At 40.4% G+C, this 25,967-nt stretch overlaps 1 protein-coding gene across 1 annotated transcript in view; it reads left to right on the forward strand.

The window, feature by feature from the left end:
- Positions 1–25,361, forward strand: part of ERCC6L2 (ERCC excision repair 6 like 2) — a 115,506-nt gene extending 90,145 nt beyond the window's left edge. The window contains exons 18-19 of the mRNA XM_056126478.1: positions 13,319–13,500; positions 22,727–25,361. Of these exons, the coding sequence (XP_055982453.1) occupies positions 13,319–13,500; positions 22,727–23,690 (1,146 nt within the window). The 3' untranslated portion in view covers positions 23,691–25,361. The remainder of the gene's footprint in view (positions 1–13,318; positions 13,501–22,726) is intronic.
- Positions 25,362–25,967: the final 606 nt, after the last annotated feature.

A 25,967-nucleotide genomic window follows, 5' to 3' on the forward strand; every position in this document is an offset into this window, starting at 1 on the left:
CTAATTTATTAATTAGAAAATAACTAAGTAAAAGAATGTATGTGATGAATCTTGCCAACTGTCACAGCCCATCTGGATTGATCCCCAGCACTCTGTGTGCGTCCTGAGCCCTAGCAGTGCTGGGTGTAGTCCCACCCGCCGCCCTGCCCCCCCCCCCCCAAATGTGTGGTGGGGAACAGCACAGGAGTTAGGGACACATGTAAAGTCTCGGACTGGGTCCAACCTCAAGGATTGCATGACCCTCCACCCCCGCATCTCTGGGGCTGTTCCTGGGGACCCCCAGTTGTTGTCTGCATCATCGGATGACCCTTGTTATCTCACCACCTGCCTCTGTGGGCCTAGTGACACCAGAATGTCATCAGACTTGAGAACCCTAAACCCCTCCTGCCCTACCCCCACAGAAAAAAGATTTGTGGCACTTTTAAAAATTTTATATGCTTTACTTTTTTTCTTATGAAATAGTAAGCAACTTAGTACTTCCATGAGTTATAGTAATTTATTAAAAAGGTATGTTTTATTAGGTTTAAAGTTACTACTAACTTTTCAAAGCTGATAGATTCTCTGTTTAGGTTCGCCAATTAAAGTTACTGATTCTGCTATCTCCTTAGATGTTGATGAAAGACATTTAGATGAGAGAAACATCAGTGTGCCACCAGACTAATCCTTTTGGATTGTCTCTAATATTTTTAATTCCCCCAGTATTCTTCTTCTGAAAACTGCCTCAGTAATATCAGGGAGAAGGAATGATGTAGTATCATTCTACTCTTTGGTTATACTATTTATAAAATGATTTACAAATTTCTGGGAACTTTTAACATTTTGCCTACATGAGATAGTGATGACATTTCAAAGCTCTCATAGAATTTGGATGAAAATTTTGCTTACAACTTTTGATTTTATCATGTCAAGTCAATATTATTTCATTCAGCACCATTAATAAATGACTCACTGAGAGAGTCCATTGCCCTGTGGTGAGATATTCCTGTTACTCATTGAGAGACTGGATTGCTTGTAGCATGGGTGCTGAGTGACGTAGTTTTTGCAGTTCTGAAAAACTAAATTTTTTTTATTGTTACAGAAAAAGAAAAAGCTAAGTTGAAGGGAAATGAAATGAGATGAAGTAAAAAGGGACTCAGTCATACTCTTAGAAAATATCTGCAGTGCAGTTGCTTACTGAACTCCCCGCAAATCCTGGACCTCCCACTTCAAGTATAGTAGCTTTCATCTAGGGCTCGTCCAGGATCTTTCTGATTACTGAGAACTCTTCTAAGTGCTTTGTGTCTATCACCAAAGTTTCATTAGAGATCTCTGCTTGTATTTGAAAAGATTGTGTGTGTGCCCACACTCTCGAGAGCGTGTGTGCATATTGTGGTCTGTGTGTGTGGTCTGTGCTTGTTGCATGTGTTTGCGTGTGTGTGGTCTGTATGTGTGCACGTATGTGTGTGGTCTGTGCGTGTGTGTGGTCTGTGTATATGTGTGTGTGTGGTATGTGTGACTGCAGCTAGATGCAGATATGTTGCCTCACTTCTGAAGAAAATAGAACAAATCCCGTCAGTTTTTATGTAGGTATTATGTGAAAACTGTGACCACAGTGTGCAAGTATTTTCCTTACCAAGGAATATCAGGCTAATGTCTGAGAGCTTTTTATGAAACTGAAAAGGAATACCCTATAAATGGCAAACTCTACAAAAGAGAAATAGCACGCATCTCAGTTGCAGACAAAACCCTGCAGTCCTTTAGAAGTGCGGAGTCCTTTTCTTATAATTATTAATCATTTAAATGACAAAAACTGGAAATGTGCATTTCAGAGCAATTATTTAAGAAGAACTTAAAATATTTCTTTTTGATTCCTCATAGCACGTATTTTTACAGATTAATTTCCAATTATAGAAATATTTTATGGGGTCTTCATTGAAACCTATCCTGAATGCATCTGTATTTATACCAGTGTATTTAGTAATACAAACTATCAAACTTAGAACCATTTCTTCTGACAACTTATTTCAAAAAGATGAGATGTATGATAAGTGAGAAAAACTTTTATGATTTGTATTTTAAAAGTTCAGACCAAAAAGAATTGTTTAAAGGATGTGAAGGAATTGAATGTACCTTTATTATGTCAGTTTATTATTTTAATATATTGGAAATATGTCACTTAACTTAGCTATATCTGTTTGTGATGTGGTGCCACATTTTTTCAACTGCATGTTTTCAACTTAAGTTTACTTAAAGTTTTCTGAAAAATGCACAAAGACAGCATTCAATTAAGGATTAATCACTATGGCAACCAAGACTTGTGACTGAAAGAGGAGGATGTATTCTCTTCTCAGTTTCCGCCAGCTGTCAGAGTCAGCCTGGCTGCCTGAATCTAAGCCAAATATAGACTGTGACCAGCTCTAAGAAACTATATCTGTATTTTTATAAATTGGTACAAGTATCAGACTATAAAAGAAGACTTAATCCCCTGAATTGGATGACAGACAGTTGGCACTCTTGCCAGTGTTTGACAGAGAAATAACGGACCACTTTGTAGTAAAACCTGGATTAATAGTAAACCCTTCTTTATGTTATTGCAGTCTGGTGTAAATGAGAGAACTAAGCATGCTGTCAGCCTGAGGCAGGGGGTGGCATAGGAGAGAGTTCCTTTCATATAACTAGTGCAGATTTAAGCGCTGTTCAGAATACTGTAAATACAAAATGCTGTGTTAGGAAGGACTTCTTTTTCTTTGTATTGGATTGGCATTTTGTAGATGACTTAAAGGATTTCTCTGAGCTCTAGTGGATTTTATTGCAGTATGTTTATACAGCTTTTGGAGTCAGCAAGGAGGGATGGACTGTTTACAGTCAGTAAACTTGGGGACAGACAGCGTTCCATTTACCTACTTTGCAGGATAGTGAGTGACATGATGGTTTAAAGTAATTGTTCACAAATGACTGGTTTATTAAGCAGTCTAGTAAGTAAGGTTTATGGTTTCAGCATGTAATGGGATTAACTTACTAGGTGGGATTTTTTTTCATAGTCCTTTCATTTGTGTTCTATAGCTGGATGTTAATTTTACATTGTCTATAAAAGAAAGTTATTCTTTAAAGTAATTTTAGTAGAAGATTTTTATATGTATGCTTATGTATAAAATTATTGGCATAAAAAACTGTTGTTTTTCTCTCCTTAGAATTAGGATTGATTTAGAAAGATGATATGTCATTTGTGATGAATAACTTTGCCTAATCAGGAAAAGGATGTGTTAATTCTCAGCTTATATGCATATCTATTCATATGTCACTGTCACTGTAATCCCATTCATCAATTTCCTCAAGCAGGTACCAGTAACGTCTCCATTTGTCCTACCCTGAGATTTTAGCAAGTGCCACCACATTGGAGGCTCTTTCATGGTCAGGGGATTGAGACACATCATTGTTACTGGGTTTTGGCATAGCGAATACACCATGGGGAGCTTGCCAGACTCTGCCATGTGGGAAGGATACTCTCGGTAGCCTGCCAGGTTCTCCAAGAGCAAGAACTAGATAATAAGAGGTTACGCAGCCACATATGCGGCCGCACTTCTGGAAGCTTGGTTTTATAGTATCTGGATCTTGGCCGTTGCTGGGATTAGAGGGTGCCTATGGCAGTTGGTGGGTGTAACGCCTAACTACTGGAAGATAGGGGGCTAGGTGGAAGAGGCCCAGTCCCGATCCGAGCAGGCTTGGAGATCTCAGCCCCGGGTCCTGCACACTTGGGTTCCTCTGCCGGTTCCTTCATGCATGACGCTTGTCCGAGTTTGTGGAGAGTGGTTGTGAGCATGGCTGTGGCTGGTTCCAGAGGTCTTTAGCTGCTGGGGCTCTGCTTGGGGCAGGGAGGGAAACTCAACCCTCCTTCCTCCAAGGGGCCCCAGTGAGGACAGCCAGGTGCAGGGGCAAGAGACTCTATGTTGTTCTCTTCCAGGAGCTTGGTTTTATAGTCTTGGGATCTTGGCCATTGATGGGATTCATATATATAACATATATATGTATATGAATCATTCCCCTGACCCTGAAAGAGCCCCCAGTACGGCAGCGTTAAGAAAGATGAGCAAGGACATGGGTCAGGAGACTTAACATTGTCAAAATGGCAATACTACCAAAAGCATTGTATAAATTCAATGCAATCCCTATTAGGATACCCATGACATTCTTCAAAGAAATGGAGCAAACACTCCTGAAATTTATATGGAACAATAAGCCCCCACAAATAGCTAAAGCAATTCTTGGGAAAAAGAAAATGGGAGGAATCAACCTCCCGAACTTCAAACTGTGCTACAAAGCAGTAATAATTAAAACAGCATGGTACTGGAACAAAGGCAGAACTGCAGACCAATGGAACAGGGTTGAATACACTGACATCTCCCCTCAATCATGATCATCTAATCTTTGATAAAGGTGCAAGTAATGTGAGGTGGAGTAAGGAAAGCCTCTTTAACAAATTGTGCTGGCATCACTGGACGGCTACATGCAAAAAAATGGGCTCAGAACTCTGCCTAACACCATGTACAAAAGTAAGATCAAAATGGATTAAAGACCTCAATATCAGACCAGAAACCATAAGGTACATTGAAGACAAAGTTGGCAAAACCCTCCATGACATTGAAGCTAATGGTATCTTCAAAGATGCCACGCCACTGACTGAGCAAGTGAAAACAGAGATAGATAAATGGGACTATCTTAAACTAAGAAGCTTCTGCGCCTCCAAAGAAACAGTGACCAAAATACAAAGACAGTCTACAGAATGGGAAAGGATATTCACCAAATACACATCTGACAAGGGGTTGATATCCAGGATATACAAAATACTGGTTAAACTCCACAAGAAGAAAACATCCAACCCCATCCAAAAATGGGGCAATGAAATGAACAGAAACTTTCTCAAAGAAGAAATCCGAATGGCAAAAAAGCACATGAGAAAATGCTCTACATCATTAATCATCAGGGAGATGCAGATCAAAACCACAATGAGATACCATCTCACACCTCAGAGACTGGCCCACATTCAAAAGAACAAAAGCAACCGATGCTGGCGCGGATGTGGCGAGAAAGGGACACTCCTTCACTGTTGGTGGGAATGTCGACTGGTTCAGCCCTTCTGGAAAACAGTATGGACGATTCTCAAAAAATTAGAAATTGAGCTCCCATTTGACCCAGCAATACCACTCCTGGGAATATATCCCAGAGAGGCAAAAATGTATAGTCGAAGTGACATCTGCACTTGTTTGTTCATTGCAGCACTCTTTACAATAGCCAGAAACTGGAAGAAACCTGAATGCCCAAGAACAGATGACTGGTTAAAGAAACTTTGGTACATCTACACAATGGAGTACTATGTAGCTGTTAGAAAAGATGAAGTCATGAAATTTACATACAAGTGGTACAACATGGAAAGTATCATGCTAAGCGAAATGAGTCAGAAAGAGAGGGATAGACATAGAAAGATTGCATTCATCTGGGGGATATAAAGTAACAAAATATGAGATTAATACCCAAGAATAGCTGAGATCAGCACCAGGAGGATTACTCCATAGCTTAGTGGCCAGTCGGGCATTCTAGAGGAAAGGGCAGCTCAGATAGAGAAGGGAACACCAAATAAAGGGTGTTTGGAGGATCCTCCCAGGAGGGGAGATGCATGTCGAAAGTAGACTATGGACTGAACATGTTTGCCACTCAATGCCTCTTTTGCAGACCACAACACCCAAAAGGAGAGAGAGAACACAGGGGATTGCCCTGCCACAGAGGCGGGGGGGGGGGGGGATGGGGAGATGGGGGTGGGGGGATATTATCCATGGTGGTGGAAAATGGGCACTGGTGGAGGGATGGGTATTTGATCATTGTATAATCAAACCCAAGCACAAAAATTTGTAAATCTACAACTGTACCTCATGGTGTTTCACTAATAAAAAAAGAATAATAAAAAAAAAGTGAAAAAAAAAAAAGAAAGATGAGCAAGGAGAGGCCGATGAAATCTCAGGGCTGAACTAGGCTACCAAAACAAAGAAAGACAAAAATTACTATACATTCAATGCACATACGCTGGCATTGGAAGCATCCATCGAGGACTTGATGGTGCAAGGGGAATAACTGTTCCTCGGAACATGCGACAATAGAGGCGTCGGTGGTGTCGGTGTCCTTGTCAGTATGAACTTGGCCATAAGCATTGATTCATTCTAATGCCTAACAACCCGACTCGGACAATTATGCTTGAGTAGATGTGGTTCATTGTTTACACACCAATATCCCACTACGCTGAAGAAGAAATTGAGAAGTTCTACATGGAGCTGGAGAAGTTCTATAAAGAAGAACACACCTTCTGCAAGATCATTGTCGGTGATTTTAATGCCAAGATAGGATCGAGAAGGTCGCCTGAAAAACTCCATATCAGGACCAATCGCCTAGAATGGAATGAACAAGATGAGAGACTGTCTGAGTTCATAATATCGACCAAGACCATCCATAGTAACTCACAGTTACAGAATGCCAAATCTAAATGTTAAACATGGGAGTCTCCCAGTGGACAGTTCCACAATGAAATTGACCATATCATATTCAATCGATGGTTTTGCCCTGACCCATGTTGCTGTTGTCCCAAAATTCCAAATGGGATCGGACCACTGTCTCCTTCATACAAAATTCTACTTCACAGAGCAGGGTGAAAAGGCTGCAGAGTTTAAGAAAAGAATTCCCAGAATGACCAACTAGGAGCTGTTTGGCACTATTGCAGCAACGTGGAAAGATGCCGTTGTTGACAACACCAACAAGAAATATGATCTACTGGTTCAGCACCTCCATGACAGCACAAGGAATACCGAGAGTGGGAAAGCCACAAACAGACACCTGTCTTTGGAAACTCTTGAGCTCATTCACCAATGTGGTTTGGTGCAAGCCTCAGACAATCACAAGCTAATGTCCGAACTTGCAAAGCTGTGCAGAGAAGTGATAAAGGAAGACCTCAAAGAGAGAAGAGCAGGGGCAGAGAGATACCACAGCAGGTAGGGCGTTTGCCTTGCACGCAGCCGACCCGGGTTCAATTCCCAGCATCCCATATGTCCCCTAAGCACCATCAGGAGTAGCTCCTGAGGAGTAACCTCTGTGCATCGCCGGGTGTAACCCAAAAAAGCAAAAAAAAAAAAAAGAGCAGCAGAGCAGCAGTGTTGGCTGATGTGGCAGAAGCCAGGAAAAGTATTTGCAATGCTCGACTATCCTTCACCAACTACAAGATCAAGATGACTGCCCTTTGACACTCTGATCTATCACATCTTCCCAAAGGGCAATGGAGATTATCCATGACTTCTACTCGGATCTCTTCAATAGCCACGTCCAGCTGCCCACGTACCAAATTCTGCAGGATGGATATGTCATTCCCAACGTTCTCCCTTCTGAAATCCGACATGCCATTTTGTCAGTAAAGAAGAGAACAGCACCCAGTCAGACAAGGTCAGACCTGAACACCTGAAGAACCTGCCATCAGTACTCATCAATATGCTGGCTCGGCTTTTCACATGCTACCTGTCTGAATGCAAGGTTCTGTCCCAGTGGAAAACCAGCAGGACTATACTACTGTTCAAGAAGGGAGACATCCACGACATTGGCAACTATCGCACGATCTGCCTATTGGCTGTCATCTACAAGCTGTTCGCTCGAGTCATCCTGAATAGAATAGGCAGAACACTAGATGAAGGACAACCATGCGAGCAAGCTGAGTTCTGAAAAGGATTCAGCACAATCGGCCATATCCACATGGTGACCAAGCTCATTGAGGTTTTGCGAGAGTTCAAGATGGCACTCTTTCTAACCTTCATTGATTTAAGGAAGGTCTTTGATTCTGTTGAGATTGAAGCAGTCATCAAAGCCCTAGCCTAACAGGGTGTTGAAACTCAATACATTAGGATCCTCTGTGAGCTGTATTATGGATTCACCACCAGGATCTCACCATTGTACAAGGAAGTGATCATCAACATAAAGAAAGGGGTTCAGCAGGGTGATACCATTTCACCAAAACTTTTCAGTGTCACCTTCGAGAACGTCATGTGGCAACTGGAATGGAAAGAAATGGGAGTGAAGATAGACACCCAACAACTACACCACCTTCACTTCGCTGATGACATCGTTTTTATAACACCAAACATTAGCCAGACAGCACAAATGCTGGCCGACTTTGACCGTGAATGTGGAAAAGTCGGACTGCAGCTGAATCTCACGAAGACAATCACAAACAAATCACAAATCATCCTGTTATTCGTCGATTGCCTCGAGCAGGCCCCAGTAACGTCTCCTTCATCCTAGCTCTGAGATTATATTCAAGGCTCTTTAGGAGAAAGAGGCCCATCATTGTTACTGGTATTTGGCATATTAGGTACACCAAGGGGGAGTTTGCCAGACTCTGCCCTGTGGGCAGGCTACATTCGGTAACCTGCCAGTTTATCCAAAGTAGGAATGAGATAATAAGATGTCATAATAAGATGTCGTGCGGCCGCGAATGCGGTGCCGGGATCTGGGTTTTATAGTCTCTGAGTCTTGGCCGCTGATGGGATTACACGGCGCCAGGGGGCCAGGTGGTGGGTGTGACCCCCGCCTACTGGAATTTGGAGGATCTGGGTGGAGGATGCTCGGCCCAAATCCGAGTAGGCTTGGAGATTTCGGCCCGGGAACCCGCGTGACTTTGTCCCTCTGCCAGTACCTTCATGTGTGCGGAGAGTGGTCTCAGCATGGTGGTGGCTGGTCCTGGAGGTCTTTGGCTGCCGGAGCCCTGGTCAGAGTGGGGAGGAAAGCTCAACCCGCTCCCCTCCAAGGGGTCCCGGCGAGCGAGGACAGTCAGGCGCGAAGACAATGTTCATGAAAAATGAACTCGTTCACTGATGTTCTATTTACTCTCAATGGAACGAACATCTCCAAATGCAGCAGCTATGTGTGCCTGGGTCGAGAATTCAACATGAGGAATGACTTGGTTCCAGAACTGCACAGGAGGAAGAGAGAGGTGTGGAACGCCTTCAAGAGTGTCGAAGAAATTGTTAAGAGGACAAAGAACCTCTAGCTCTGGGCACATCTTTTCCACTCCACCATTCTTCCTGCACTAACATACGCTCAGAGACCTGGGCCCTACAGAAACAGGACAAGGACACTATTCAGGTATCCCAAAGAGGAATTGAAAGAGCTATTCTTGGAATATCACATTTCACTCAAGTGAGAGAAGGAATCCGGGGTTCCAATCTTCATTGACAATCAAGAATCAGGGATGCTGTCTTGTTTGCCAAGAAGTCTTAAATCAGATGGGCTGGACACACAATGCGATTTGGAGATAACTGCTGGACTAGAGCCATTACCAACTGGATTCCACGGGACATCACTCTTTTAATGTCATACAGGTACTTATTTATCATGAGTAATATTATCAACAGTTGTATTTGAAAGGAAATCAGAACTCTCATTAACTGTGGGTGGTTGAATATGTGAATTAATGCAACCACTGGAGAAACACAGTGGAGTTTTCTAAGAATTGAGGATAGGGAATTTTTCACACTTGTTCAGAGATACAAGTTTTTGTCATCTGAAACTCTTGGATAACATTTGACTGAATTGAGTTACATGTGCCATATGCCTTTATATGACTCCTGATTTTTTTACTTTCTATTTTATATATTTTATTTTTATAGTTCACAATATTTCATTACAAATAATTTTCAAACACCAATCCCACCATCATGCACCTTCCCACCAACATATAAGAGGAAAGTGTGTGAAGATTGTTGTATTTCATCCTGGAGCTATTTAAGCCCTTATATAAGAGATTAAGAGCATGTATGTTAAAAACAAACAAATGTGTGCAACTCTTGGTACATCAGTGGGCTAGAGTATAAGAGGTTCACGGATGCACACTCCAGGATGTTCTGTGTTGCTCTCTTCCGGGAGCTTTATTTCATAGTCTCTGGATCTTGGCTGTTGATGAGATTATATAGCACGGGGGGCAGTTTGTGGGTGTGACTGCCAAGCTACTGGAAAACCAGGGAACTGGGGGGAGGAGGCCCAGTCCTGTTCTGAGTGAGCTATCTCAATTACTGGTCCTGCATACCTGGGTTTCTCTGCAGGTTCCCTCATAGGTGAGGCTCATCCAAGCTTGTGGAGAGTAAACTTGAGCATGGCTTGAGTTGGGTTCTGGAGGTTTTTGGCTGCCGGGGTTCTGCTTGGGGTAGGGAGGGAAACTCAACCCACCCTTGCTCCTTGCCCAGGTGAAGACAGCTTGGTGCAGGGTCAGGAGATTCTGTTGGACTCTTGATTCTTTGTTCTTCAAAAGTGATCAACTCATAGCTTTTTATGGGTTTACTAGATTTCACCATCCCTGTCACTGTCACTGTCACTGTCCTCCCATTGTTCATCAATTTGCTCGAGCGGGCCCAGTAACATCTCCATTGGAGACTTTGTTGATACTGTGTTTGGCATATCAAATACATCACGGGTAGCTTGCCAGGCTCTGCCGTGCAGAGGAGATACTCTCAGTAGCTTGCCGGGCTCTCCGAGAGGGGCGGAGGAATCGAACTTGGGTCGGCCATGTTGGCTGCGTGCAAGGCAAACGCCCTACTGCTGTGCTATTGCTCCAGCCCTCACCATCCCTAAAGAAATAATTTCTTTTTTATTATTTTATTTGAACAAATTTGTTAAATTGCTGATGCCTCTTAGATTTGTGATGTCATACATTTATTATTTTTTATTGAAGTACCATAGTTTCCAACAGTATTATAGTTGGAGAGAACCTAAACCACCAGTGTTACCCAATCCCTCCATCATTGATCCATGCCCCCACAGCCAGCCACCAACCCTTCTCCCACTTTCTATCCCCCAATTTCTATTTCTGATTATCATGTTTTTGGATTAGTTCCCATTGGAATTGTCTAATCCTTTTCTTTGTTTCTTTATGTTCTACAAATTAGCAAGATTATCTTGGTTTTTCTTCACCTTTCCAGAAAACCCAGCCTTCTAATGCCTTTGAAAAATCTGTTCCAATTTTCTCAATAACTAATCAAGCTCCAAAATGTACTTATGAATATGACATATAAATATATATGTACAAAATATATAAATACAAAATATATAGAAAATATAATGCTTTTAGTTCTGGTGTATACTCTGTAGGATGCTTTCTAGAAAAAAGAATGAGCTCAAAAGACAGATCTATTCCAGAATTGCTTAATGGAGCATTTCGGTCATTGCTGGGAACCAACCATAGCCCTGTTATCATTGCCGTCGAGCTGTTCTATTCACTGTGCTCTCTCCTACTCCAAGTTTCCTTCTATAGAAACTCTGTGAGGGTGTATGAATGAGCAGGGGAGAAGGGTCAGCATTAACTGCCCAGTGATCCATGTTTCTCCAGGATTAGTCTCAAGGAGGTTTAGAAAGACGACTGAAATTGCAGTACTTTTCCTATGGCCAAAATAGGATCTGGAGACTTTTTTTACAGCAGATATTCCTGAAGTCTTCAATTAGCCATTTCTAAGTTGGCATTTTAAAATGGTAAGATTATTTTGTCCAAAACAGAACAATTACTAGTATGTTTGTACATATTGTTTCAGTTCAGTTGAATAGATTTTATTTTCCGCAGCGGTAGGGCGTTTGCCTTGCACGCAGCCAACATGGCTGACCCGAGTTCGATTCCTCCGCCCCTCTCGGAGAGCCCGGCAAGCTACCGAGAGTATCTCGCCCGCATGGCAGAGCCTGGCAAGCTCCCCATGATGTATTCGATATGCCAAACACAGTAACAACAAAGTCTCCAATGGAGATGTTACTGGGCCCGCTCGAGTAAATCGATGATCAACGGGAGGGCCTTTTCTTTACTTTTACTTTACCTTTAATTACGAATATTTACTTTTATAAAAATGATATTGTTTGTTTGAATTTTAAATTATACAGGTCAGAGTAAGACTGACATAGTAATTTGTAGTCTACCTTTATCCCTTTTTGGATGGGAAGGCTGGGCCACACCCAACAGTGCTCAGAGCAAGCTCCTGGTTCTGCTCAGCAGGCACACCTGACTAGGGTCAGGACCATATTTGGTGCTAGGATTCAAACCTGGGTCGGACATGTGCAGGGCAGGCACCTTGTTACCTATACATCTCTCCAGCTTGATCTTTACTTTGGAGGTCTATTACATTTTGAGAACTGAAGGGTAAGAGAGTTCCTCATTTTTTCATTTCCCATCTGACTGTTCCATATGTCAAAAGGAAGAAATACATTACAACTCAAATCATTGTCATTACTCCAGTATTCTTGAGTGATTTCAACTTGTCAGGTATACCTCTTCTTAATTCAATTTTATCATCAAATCAGTGTTTTAACCCTAACATCTAGAAATGATTATTGCATTTCTTACACTAAGTGTTTCTTTTAATAGCACTCTAGCACTGTCAACCCATTGTTCATTGATTTGCTTGAGTGGGCACCAGTAATGTCTCCATTATGAGACTTGTTGTTACTGTTTTTGGCATATCAAATGCGCCATGGGGAGCTTGCCAGGCTCTGCTGTGCAGGCAGGATACTCTCGGTAGCTTCCTGGGCTCTCTGAGAGGGACGGAAGAATCGAACTCTGCTCGGCTGCGTGCAACGCAAATGCCCTACCCGCAGTGCTATCCCTTCAGCCTCCAATCTTTTAATAAGGATTTTATATTTAAATTGATTGTTTTATATTTAAATAATATAGTAGAAATACTTAACAATACTCAAAAGTTATGGAAATAGTCATGAATATAGAAATTATTTATATAAATTACACTATAATTTGTATGCTTTCTAAAATGTTGTATACATATTTACGGTTTACAGTGTACAAAGTTCTTCATGATTCCCTTATTATAATTATAATTTTTTTTAAAGTTGGGCCACACCCAGCAGTAGTCAAGGCTTACTCCTGGCTCTGTGCTCAGGAACCACTCTGATGGGCCAAAGGGGACCATATGTGGTACCAGCAATCTAACCCAGGCAGGCTGTGTGCAAGGGAAATGTCCTACCTGTTGTACAATCTTCAGACCCATTACCATAAATCTTAAAGTGAAGGAAACAGAATCATGGAATATAGGTATTTCCTCAAGGTTAATATTCTTGCATTATTTTTAAAGAAACTTAAAGCAAGTGTTGAGGGATCAGGGCTGCGGCTTGGTGTACATGATCGGCATGTATCAGTTCAGTCTAGCACAAAGGATAGTGACGAGAATAAGGAAGGGGAGAGGGCAAAGGAGGGGACTGTTGCAAAAAAGGGGGGGGGGTTCTGCTTTCTTTCAGATTTTCAGATTTTGCTTCTTTTTAATTTTTTTAGGCACATAAAGAAAAAAAAGAGGTAGATACATTGATACAGGTGAAGAAAAATCAACGCTCAAGTGAAGAAAGCATTTCACTTCCCCTTTGCCTTTTACATCCTGTCAACCAGAAAAAGAAAGAAATCTACTGTACAGAACAGACCACCTTCATAATTGGAGAAACTCCAAAAGGAATCCGCAGGTATGTAATTTATAATAGCATTGGGTTTTATGAGTGATTTTGGGGAGCCACATCCGCTGTGCCAGGGCTTACTCCTGGTTCTGGTTAGTCTCAGAGATCACTCCTGGCGGGCTCAGAGGACCATCTGCAGTGCTAGGGCTAGAACCCAGGTTGGCCACATGCAAGTAAATGCCATACCTGTTGTGCAATCACTGTAGTCAGTTTTATAATTCCCAAAGGATATATAGCTGTTTGATAAAATACAGGACTACAGCTGTTATTAGAGTATTTCAGAGAAAAATCTGAAATTGTACACTTAAAAAAATAAAATACAAATACTTAGATATTTTTAGAAAGCTAAAGAGCTGGAGCGATAGCACAGCGGGTAGGGCGTTCGCCTTACAAGCGGCCAACATGGCCGACCTGAGTTCGATTCCTCCGCCCCTCTCGGAGAGCCCGGCAAGCTACCGAGAGTATTCGATATGCCAAACACAGTAACAACAAAGTCTCCAATGGAGACGTTACTGGGCCCGCTCGAGCTCGAGAAAATGCCTAAATTACCAAAGACATGAAACAAATAACTTACTTGGAAAAAGTACATATTCATTCTGTGCATTCATTTGGTCAGTATTGATTGACCAATGTGGACATTGTCTAAATGCTATTTATACAAAGTAAAAAAAGGCATATAGAGTTCAGTTGGAGAGCTGATGTTGAACCATACAATTTTCAGGCAAAAACAGTCCTATAAAGCATACAAATAAGTATGAACTGTGGTGACAGACAGAAAAAAGTGTAGATAACAAGATCAAGAGTGCAACCACAAAATCTCAGAGGTATAGCACAAGCTGACACCTGTAGTTTATCAGACAGCCACAGTGGGAGCATCCTTGAAGGGTCGTCAGACACATTCCTTGAGTTGGAGTGTCCGGGAAGGGTCATAGGCACAGACCCATAGTAGGGGCATTCCTGAAGGTCATTACACACACACAGACCCACAGTAGGAGTGTCTCTGAAGAGCTGAAGAGCTCCTCTACATAACCGTACCATGAACCACATAGACTAAGGCGTGAGTTGCAGGCAGAGGTGTAGAACATGAGGCTGAAGTGTGCAGAGCCTCCTCAATTTTAGGAAAGGTTGAACTTTGTTCTAAGCACAGTGGAAAGTAGTTGAAAAGTGGTGTGATCTGTTGCATGTTTTTAAAAACATAAACTTGGGCCAGAAGTCCTAAATAATGATGTGGTGGCGGTTTACTCCATAGTTGCTTTGGCAGTAGACCCTAGTGAATAATCTCAGTTTAAGTTAGATTAGTTGTTGATAAAGAAAGCAAGCAGAATTACTTCCAGTTTACTATCTTGAGCAAGTGGTCGGATTTACTGAATAGGGGAGAGTAGAATAGAAAAAAAAATTGGTGGTTTGGCGCCATATGGTTGGAACTAGAGGGTACCATGCAGTCAGTCAGAGGGAGAGAGAAATATAGAATACAGAACAAGACAGTATTCTTACTCAAATACAGATACAGAGTAACCCCTCTCATATATGTATATAAAGAAATGGTATATGGGAATTAAAAATGGCCAAAGATAATAGAACCTGAGATCTAGGTTTACAGATCTGGACCATTGTGGAAGAAAAGGGATGCTTGGGAGGGAATCCTGAGATACTGGTAGATGGTGTGGTGCTGGAACATTGGGCACATGAAAACCTGTCATTAACAGTATTGTAAATTGTGGTACTTCAAAAATTTTTTAAATTTTTATTGAATCACCGTGAAATAGTTACAAAGCATTCATGTTTGAATTTTAGTCATTCAGTGATCAAACACCGATCTCTCCATCAGTGCACATTCTCCACCACCAACATCCCAAATACCCCCCATCACACCTCTCCCCCTGCCTCTATGGCACACAATTTCTCCCATACTCTCTCTCTACTTTTGATCATTATGGTTTGCAATACAGATACTGAGAGGCTGTCACATTTGGTCCTTTGTCTACTTTCAGCACACATCTCCCATCCGGAACAATTCCTCTAACCATCAGTGATTCCTTCTCTATTCCAGCTGCCTTTTCCCCCAACTCATGAGGCAGGTTGCTAACCATGGAGCAATATTCCTGGCCCTGGCCCTACTGTCCTTGGGTGTCAGTCTCATTTTATTTTATATTCCACAAATTAGTGCAGTCATTCTATGTCTGTCTCTCTCTTTCTGACTCATTTCACTTAGCATGATACTCTCCTTGTCCATCCACTTATAAGCGAATTTCATGACTTCATCTTCCCTAACAGCTGCATAGTATTCCATTGTGTACTTGTACCAAAGTTTCTTTAACCAGTTGTCTGTTCTCGGCACTCGGGTTGTTTCCAGATTCTGGCTATTGTGAACAGTGCTGCAATGAATATACAGGTGCAGATGTCATTTCTACTATGCTTTTTTGCACTCTCGGGATCTATTCCCAGAGGTGCTTAAAATTAAAAAAAAAAAAAAGACTTTGGAGTGAAAAACAGAGTTTTATTTTGCTTATATTATTTTGAAAATTTATGAAAATGTCAAATAGTTTAGTGGAGATGCTCTCCAATCCCCCAAGTATCACCCACTTGGAATTGACAGTGATCTCCAAGTATGCAGAGTATAGAGTCCTGAAGTTCAAGAAGAGTCCTGAGTTTCAAAAAGGTGACAGTACTTAAATTTGTTGACACTGTGGAGTACCAGAATCATGTGAGCTGGGAATATGCCCCAGAGCTAACAGCAGAGGACTTCCTGACATAAATGACACTTGACATAAAGACCTGAGAATTGGTGAGCAGATGCCAGGTGAGGATCCGGTGATGACAGGCCAGACCCCATGCTAACTCTCAGAGTCTAGTTGGAAAAGTAAAGGTGCTTGGAGGGGATTGTACAATTAAAGATATGTTGTCTTAAAGTTGTGAAGATAATAGAACCAATAAACTATGCAAAATATAGGAACATACAAAATAGGGGGAGATACCATGCCAGAGAGGTACTAATTGAAGGAGTAATTCCTTGAGGTACAGGGTCAGAGAGACAGTACATGCTTTTAACCAGTCTAGATTTGTCCCTGGCACCTCATATGATCCCCCAAGCATTGCCAGGATTGATTGCTGAGCACAGAGCAATGAGTAAGCCCAAAGCATAGTGGGTTTTGGGGAAAAGTATCCTAGAGGTAGGATCAAAACCACTGACAATGGTCTAGAGCACTGGTTTTCAAAATTACACTCCCTGGATTATTCCAGTGCCCTGTTCTCACCCACCCTATCCCCCAAATATCACCCACTTGGGAAACACTAGTCTGAGGTATTGAAAGGACAGGGATAAAGATGGACACAGATATGGTGATATTTGCTCAGTGAAGATTTTCTTGCAGGGAGGGAGGAGCAGGGACCACATGGCAGCGCTCACTGCTAACTCCTGGCTCTGCACTTAGGGCTCACTTCTGGTGGCCTGGAGTACAATTTAAGATGCCTGGGAACAAACCCAAGTTAACTCATGCAAAGTAGCACCCTCCCCACTGCCCTTCAGCCCCTATATGTCACAATTTCTTTGTCCGTTCATCTATAGTGGACACTTGGACTGTTTCCATATCTTGGCTATTGTGCTAAGTGCTATGAGGAACATAGGTGCGCATATATTCTTATGAATGAGCATTTCCGTGTTTGGGGGGAGATGTCAAGAAGTTTGAATGCTGAGGCAGTGGTAGTTCTATTTGGAGGGAAGATTGCCATATTTCTTTCCAAGGAGTCTGAACTGGATGACATTCCCACCACCCAGGGATATGGGTTTCTTTCTCACCACAATCTCACCAGCACTGGCTGGTGTCCACTCATTGACGTGTGATGATATTTCATTGTTGTTTTCATTTGCATTTCCCTAATCATACTTTTTCATATGCCAGTTGGCCATCTGTATGTCTTCTATGGATAAGTGTCGATTCATTGCTTTTCCCTATTTTTGGATGGGGATGTTGGATTTTTTGTTGTTGAGCTTCATGGGTGCTTTTTAAATTTTGAATATAGCCCTTTAGTCAATGTATGGTGTGCAAATATTTTCTCCTCTTCAGAAAGGTATCTTTTTTTTTTAGTTTCTTTTGCTGTTCAGAAGCTTTTTAATTTGATGTAAATTTTTTTGTTTGTTTGCTTGCTTTTTTTGTTTTTGTTTTTTAATTTTTGTTGTCTTTGCTATGTGGTCAGGTTGTTATCACACATCTGAAGTCCATTTTCTAGAAAGTTTTGCCTATTCTTTAATGTATTTTATGAATTCTGCTCTGACCATAAGGTCTTTAATTCACTTGTTTAACTCTTGTGAATGCTGTGAGATATGGTTCCTCGTTCACTTATTTTTACTTATGATTATCCAATTTCTGCAACACCACTTGTTGAAGAAACTCTTTTTTTTTTTTTTTTACCTCTTTGGGTCATACCCGGAAATGCACAGGGTTTACTCATGGCTCTTCACTCAGGAATCACTCCTGACGGTGCTCAGGGGACCATATGGGATACTGGGAATTGAACCCGGGTCGGCCACATGCAAGACAAATGCCCTACCCACTGTGCTGTCGCTCCAGCCCCTGTTGAAGAAACTTTCTTTCTCCACTTCATTCTCTTGTTGTAGATTTATTTACCATAAATCTGGGAGATTGTGTCACAACTCCCAATTTTGTTCCTTTGATTTGTGGGTTTTCTTTATTCCAGTACCATGCAGTTTTGATTGGTATAGCTTTATATTCAGTTCAAAGTTGTGAAGCACAGTATTTTTCATCTTTTTTTTTCTTTAGAATTTTGTTGGCTACTCAGGGCATTTTATTGTTCTATACAAATTTTAGTAGAGTTTGTTCTGAGTCTTTGAAGAATGTCCTTGAATTTTTTTTTTTTTTTTGGTTGGGGGTGGAATCACACCCAGCTTTGCTCAGTGTTTATTCCTGGCTCTGCACTCAGTAATAACTCCTGGCAGTGCTTGGAGGACCACATGGGATACTATGGATCAAACCTGGGTGAGCCATGTGCAAAGCAAACACCCTACCCCACTGTATTATCACTTTAGTACCTGTCATTGAAATTTTAGTGGGAATTTTAATAAATCTTCAGAATGCTTCAGTTCAGAAGGTCACTTTGACAATATTTATTCTTCTCATCCTAAGCAGGGAATGTTTTTGGATCTTCTGCTGTATTTTTCTTTTGCTTTCAGAAGTAATTTATAGTTTCATTATGTAAATCTTTCACATCCTTTATTACATTATTTTTAGATATTTGATATTTTGGGACCTGTTTTTAAAGGGATTATATTTTTATTTTTCTTGAAGTTCATTACTTGCACACATAATGCCACACATTTTTGTGTATTAATTTTTAAAACTTCTACTGTAATGGTTTCTTATTTCCAAAAGCGTATTTTGTGGAGTTTTTAGGGTTTTTTAATATGTATTACTATGTCATCTGCAAATAGTGATCATTTGACATCTATTCTAATTTGACTCCCTGTGATACCTTTTTCTTGTCTGACTGCTGTGGCAAGGACTTCCAAACCATGTTGTTTATTAGGGGTGAAAGAGACAATCCTTGTGTGCTGCCTTATCTCAGGGGAATGGGTCTCAGTTTTTCAACATCAAATCTGATATTTGTTGTGGGCTTGTTGTAGATGACTATTATTATATTGAGATATGTTCCTTCTATCCTTATTTTTTAGATGATTTTATCATGAATGGGTATTTAGTCTTGTCTTCTGTGCATAATTTGATATCATTATATGACCTTTATCTTTCCTTATGTTGATGTGTTGTATTACATTAATTGATTTGCATGTATTGAACTATTCTTTAATCTCTGGAGTGAATAGCATTTGATCCTATGTATAACACTTTTGATATGTTGCTAGATTTGGTTGCTAATACTTTGTTAAGGATCAGAGGAGATATTGATCTATAGGTTTTTGGGTTTGGGGGGGGTTTCTTTTTTTTTTTTTTTTTCAGTAAGCACCATGGTTATTGGCCAAGAATAGTGACAGGAGGTGAGAAAGTAAATGCCATTAGTTGGGAGTGTTAAGTCTTGAGTGTTTTATCATTAGCAGACAGCAACTGAGAGGTGAATTAATAAGATGAGGGAGAAAATAATTCAGTGGAACCACATAAACCTTATAGAGAGGAAGGAGTTTAAGAAAAGGATGAGATAGAAGCAGCAATGTAGAGCTTGAACACTAAGATTTAAGTGTGTAAGAGACAAGGTAGGTTGCTTAGGGTGTACCGTTAAATACATACAATTTAAAGTATAAGAGGGCTAGACAGGCATGAGACTTAGGTGTGGTAGAGAAGAAAGGAAGATTGGCAAAATTAAAGAATAGTTCAATATATGTGCTAAAGGGTGAGAGTGAAGATTGGGTGTAGACATCACAGGAAAGGGATTCTAGCCTGACCCAGGAGCACAGGGGGAGGATTACACAGAGCAGGAGGGGAGGAGGAGCCAGTCTTGGTTGGGACAGCTGAGGAGTAGTGATCTGAAGGGATGGGAGGTTTGGTCAAAGGGGTTCTGATGGAACCCACTGACAGTCGGACGGTGGCTGTGACTCTGTGGGTTCCAGTGCTCCTGGTGCTTCTTCCAGGATGCTCATTGCCCAGGGAAGAGCTGGCTTCTGAATTCCACAAGTGCTGCTACAGCAACTGGTTCTCAGATGCCCACCAATGCGCAGCATGGCAGGCACCAACGTTGTGGAGGTGTGCACATGCTTTCACTGTATTTTGTATTTGCTCAATTTTATGTCTTTTAACTTTGAACACTGATTTTGCACATATATTTTACTAGTCTTTGAAAAGCACATTTTTTCATCCTGTCTTTTAATATAAAAATAAGTATTACTAATGATGAATTTTTCCCATTCTTCCTTTATTCTCTACCTTGCCTAAACCTCATTTTAAGTGAAAAAGTTAGCATCAGAATGCCTTCATGTAACGCACTGGCCACAGCACTCTCCTGCCAACTCTCCTAGTTACTGGGCCCCACAGTCTACACCAGTCCGCAGCCTCAAGGCCGTTAAGGTTTTCAATTCTACCTTCACTCTGAAAACTAAAGCAAAGAGATGATGATTTTAGCTGTGCCTCACCCCTCTCTCTTAGTTCCTCAAGAAAAGAGGGGAGAAACAAGTGCTTTGTTCATGCTGTGTAACTACTCTTGATACTTGTTACCAATCTTTTGGGTTTTTTGTTATTGTTGCCTAAGTGCACATACGGATTTATTAAATTTTGCTCACAATGAATCTAACTTAACATTCCCTGGTTGTGCCTTGTAGTTCCTTGAAATTTTTGAGAAAATTGATTTTAAATATAAAGAATTAGGAAAGCAAATTATAAGATAAAATAAAAGGAATTCTGATCAAAATTCATCCTGTGAAGGGCAGCCATGCACCCTTTATTGCCTTCATGCTCTTCAGCTGCTCCTAGAGGTGTCAGCTGCATTCACAGGTCATCTCAGCACCGAAGAGACAGAAGAAAGGGTGTGGCTGCTGCTGAAATACTTGGGTTTTTCTAAATATTGCCTGTAACATTGTAACATTGCCAGTAGCTTAATCTCAGGACACAAATGTTGACTAGGAAGGCCAAAAAGGATTTGGAGATGATTACTAAGCAAAAGACCAATAAATAGCTCATTACTTAAGGCAAAGGGAAAATTAGAACCTTTCAGTAATGTGCTTGTTGGTTTCCAAAGAGAACATTAGTAAGAAGACAGAAGCTCAAGTATCGTGTATTAAATATCCTATGTACATATAAATGTTTATATTTGATATATGTGATTTTATACTGAATATTTCTCAAATAAAAATATTAATGTAATGTTTATATTTTAAAATGTATGTACTTGATGTTCATATGTTTATAATTAATACAGGCATTTCATACACCAGATATGTAATCATCTGTGTTATTAGCTATGTTCTCTGTGGGGCCAGAGAGATAGTACAAGATGTTGCTTGTCTTGCATATGGCCAACCCCAGTTTGATCCCTGGCACAACATATGTTCCCCCAAGGCCCATCAGGAATGATCCCAGGTTAGACCTAAAAGTTAAAATAAATCCATAACTCGTGTCTTGGCAGTGAGAGTACTGTTGATCAAGCACAGATGCATCGGGACCAGGAACATAATAGCACTGTGTGGATCGCTCTCAGAGTGCTCATCTGAAGCATCAAAGAAATGCATGAGCAAGCTACTAAAAGCAAATGAGACGCGAATTGATGTCACCCAGTCTGAGTGGCAGGAATAGTGGGTTTACCGCGCTCCTATTTCCATATATTTTAGCTCTAATCTCAGTATCGCTATAATTGGACACAGACCCAATTCAGACCTGAGTAAAGAAACATATCCTGGGGTCCCTGTAGAGTCTGCCTCTGCATCAGATCCCTTTCCTCAGCTATGCAAAAAGGTCATTGGCATCTTGTACTCAGACTGATTCTCACTTTTTCAAATAGCCTTTCACCTTTTAGTTTAACTATGTGTAAATACTTAAGTTGCAGCCAATGGCAGAAGAAAGAATCTCAGTTTATCACTTTTTTAGCTTCATCAAAAAGTTGTTTGAAATGATTCTCCTATATTTGTATTAAGGATGGGGACTGGGGGAGTCGGAAAGGGGAAGAAAAAAGTCCCTTTATTTTTTTAAAGATTTTTTTCCATTAAGATCCTTTGAAAACTTTATTTCATGGTGCTTGAATCCAGTGTAGATTTTTAAACACAGGTCATAGAAATCGTGATTCTCTTGTTATAGACCGGCTGCTTGAGGAGCAGCAGACTGAAACCCCGTCATTCCCAGAGATGCCTGACGGGGTAAATCAGAAACCTGAAAACTGCTGATTTCATGAACTAAAATTTTTTTTTAATAGCCTCAGAAAAGAGGTCACCTTTTGCTAGGATAAAATGCACTTTCATTGTTCCATATGCTAAATAAAATAGAGGACATTGTTTTTCCCCTGTATATGTCATGTAACGGTGAGGGGGCAGAGCAATAATACAGCGGGTAGCATGCTTGTCCTGCACACAACTGACCTGGATTCAATCCTATATGGTCCCGAAGCATGCCAACAGTGATTCCTGAGTGCAGAGCCAGGAGTAACACCTGAGCGTTGCTGTGTGTGGCCCAAAAACAAAAGCAAAACAAAAAAGAAAAAGGGAAAAATATATATAACACAATAAAATATATTATATAACACAATAAAATAAAATATATAACACTTGTTTTATTCATAAATTTTTCAGAAAACAGTTTGAAGAAATGGCTTCTTTTAATTTGTTATCTGTAAAGGAATTTGCTGAGCATATAACTAATGCCACTTCAGAAGAACGACAGAAAATTCTAAAGGACTTTTATGCTTCTCAGTATTTGGAGATAAAAGAATTTTTTGTGGATTCTGCCTCAGAAATCACGAAATTTTCCAATAAGCAAGGAGCAAGAGTCAGAAGTAAGTCTGTAAAAAATGAATCTCTTCTAAAAGAAAAGTTAGAATTCGAAACTATGTCACTGAAAGATTCTGCCCAAAAAATTTCTCCAATTTGCAGTCAAAAAGTTTATCAGGGAAAATCAATTAGGTCCCAAAATCATGGTACCTATAGAGAAGAGGGAATTTATAACAATACAGAAGTTAAAAAATTGTCTATAAACTCTAACCAGAAGACTGACAGTGACAAAAGCAGCCAAGCTTCCAAAGGTAACGGAGCATCTTGTTCTCTGAGTAGTAAATCTGAAGCCTCTGAGAGAAACCTTGGAGGAGCCATCAAAGATCAACAGGACCTCACAGGGACAGACATTTCAAGAAATGTGCCACTTTTCACAGTGGAAAACAGAAAGATGGAAAGTGCAGTGTTAGAAAACACTTCTGTGATCAACTTGCTTGGTGACACCTCTATTCTCGATGACCTCTTTAAAAGTCACGGGAATAGTCCCACACAGCTGCCAAAGAAATCTCTTTCAGGGCCCACGGAAAAAACAAAACAGAGACCAAAAGATTTCTGGGACATCTTGAATGAACAGAATGACGACAGTCTCAGTAAACTCACTGACTTGGCAGTAATAGAGACTCTGTGTGAAAAAATGCCCCCAACCACATCTTCCAGAAGGAGAGAGGATCCACAGGCTTCGCTTTGGAAATCAAATGAGAACTTTTTGTGGAAAAAAATTAACTCAAGTGATGAAGGTGAAAATGCAACTAATATACATGAATAATTTATAAATACACAAGTGAATTACTATGACAGTGAACTTCTGCCATCACCATTTGCAACATTGTACTCCTTATTTATTACCTGAACTTGACAACAAGTTGTCAAAACATGTTTTTATTAAATTGTTGATATAGGAGTTTGAAAGTCTGACATGTAAATGTTATCTATCTATTCATTTTCCTTGATATGATTCATCTTTGAAGACTATATTATGATATCACTGCTGTTATGAAATGGATAAGATTTTAGATTTGTTATCATGAGACCTGGAACATGTAATTTGTAATTATATGGCTTTAAGTAAGAGATTTGCCCTGGTATACAGCCACTTCCTAGTACGAAAGAGAAATGAAGTGTTTGAACTAGACCAACATGAATGTCCTTCTAGTTTAAAATATCTGTACTTCACTATCCCAGATTCCATTAAGTCGTAAGCCAACATATGCCTAGGACCAAAACCCAGGAAGGCCTCACATGTGTTTTACACAGTGAGCCATTTCTCTGCTTTCTTCTATTTTATTCCATGTGATGTACTCATGTTCTTAGAAAACAATTAGTATTAAATATATGATGGTCTGCCAAAATAGTAAATGTACAACTTTACAAGATCAAAGCTTCATGTCTTTCTATACAAGATGTGAATATTAAGTTATATATTCAGAGATGAGGAGCTAGTCCAGTGGGTAGATTATTTGCTTTGCACATAGCCTACCCAGATTCAATCAAACCCCAGTATCCCATATGGCCCCCTGAGCACTACCAGGAATAATCCTGAGTGCAGAGTGAAGAGGAACCCCTGAGCATTGCCAGGTATGGCACAAAAACAAACCCCAAAAAAAAAGTGATGTATTCATTACTATTAGCCACGGAACACCAATGCCTCAAATTTTATAGGACTATTATGATTTAATCAATAGAAAACCAAGGAGAGTACTTTTATTTTACAACAGTATAAATAAATGAGTAAATTGTCTTGAGTGTTATATTTTGTTGAATCGATGTAGTTTATAAACCAATGGAATCTGATCATTGTTGAATTCACTCACATAGAAGCAATTCCTGAGGAACTCAGGTCTGAAAAAGGAAGCCACATGGGGGCAGGGCCCATCCACACAGCTCCTAGCCTTGTCTGGCACAGTGGCACAGAGCCCTGAGCTCTTTGCTGACCCACATCCAGACACACCAGGGAAGCCTTGATGATCTTGCAAGGCTGCCTCAACAGAATGAGTCAACAAAATAGCAATGGAGAGCTCAGACGTCATGGCCCTCCTTATTCTGCGGGAAGAGGGCCCTCAGTATGTGCCATGATATTGATCAGAAATAGGGGGAAATATTCTTACTTATGGCACTGAATAGCCAAGTAGGGCAACATTGAAAACTATGAAATATGCTTTATGCCATGACTCCTGTACTTACGTATTCATGATGTATGACTGAAATCAAATGTTCATGAAATCAAATGTTTAATCAATCTTAAGGTATGCCACATACTTTATGTGTGTTTTCTGCATTTGTATTTCTTTTCTGATTCGTGTATCTGTGTGTTTTTAAAACCCACGATGATTGGCACTGAGTTTGAAAATCATTGTTTTGATCACACAGACCTAAATGGGCCTTCTTCTTCCTCTTCCTCTTCCTTCTCCTCTCCCCCACCCCGTTTCTATGCCAGATGATAGAGTGTATAGTTTTTTAATAAAGACATATTTTCATACATACAAAGGGAGACCTTTGAAATTTTTTTACATGACATTGTTAAAATCTAAAGTGATAATTTATACAAATACTATCTCTGTAAGCTTAACATATATTAAAGAAGTAACTCAGTACTACATTCATTGCTTTCACATGCTTGGATTCAAGCAGCCTAGCCTCTGAGTACATGCTTCATAGTTTAGGCCAGCCACGGATGCATTAAATATGAATATGTACTTTTATTCTTACTATTTTTTAAGTAATATAGTATTAAGTTGTTCACAGATTTGCATTAGGTATCACAGCAATCTAGATATAATTTAACTATATGAAGGGTGTGTGTAAACTATGTTCAAATTTCATATAAAAGACTTGAGGGTACAGAAATTATGGAATTCATGGAGGTCCTGGAACCAAATGCCCATAGACAGTACAATATGACTGTATGGTTCTTTGTGATCGTTGGGACACACATGCAGATCTGAAGTTTTAAAATGAGTTTCTGTTATCAGTGAAATGTCATTGTCATCTCACAGGGCACTGTGCCTGGCGGAGGACCGTTGGAGGATGTGGCGCAGGTCAGTGC

Source organism: Sorex fumeus, unplaced genomic scaffold (assembly GCF_029834395.1).
Source record: "Sorex fumeus unplaced genomic scaffold, SorFum_2.1 ptg000063l, whole genome shotgun sequence".
Taxonomy (NCBI): domain Eukaryota; kingdom Metazoa; phylum Chordata; class Mammalia; order Eulipotyphla; family Soricidae; genus Sorex; species Sorex fumeus.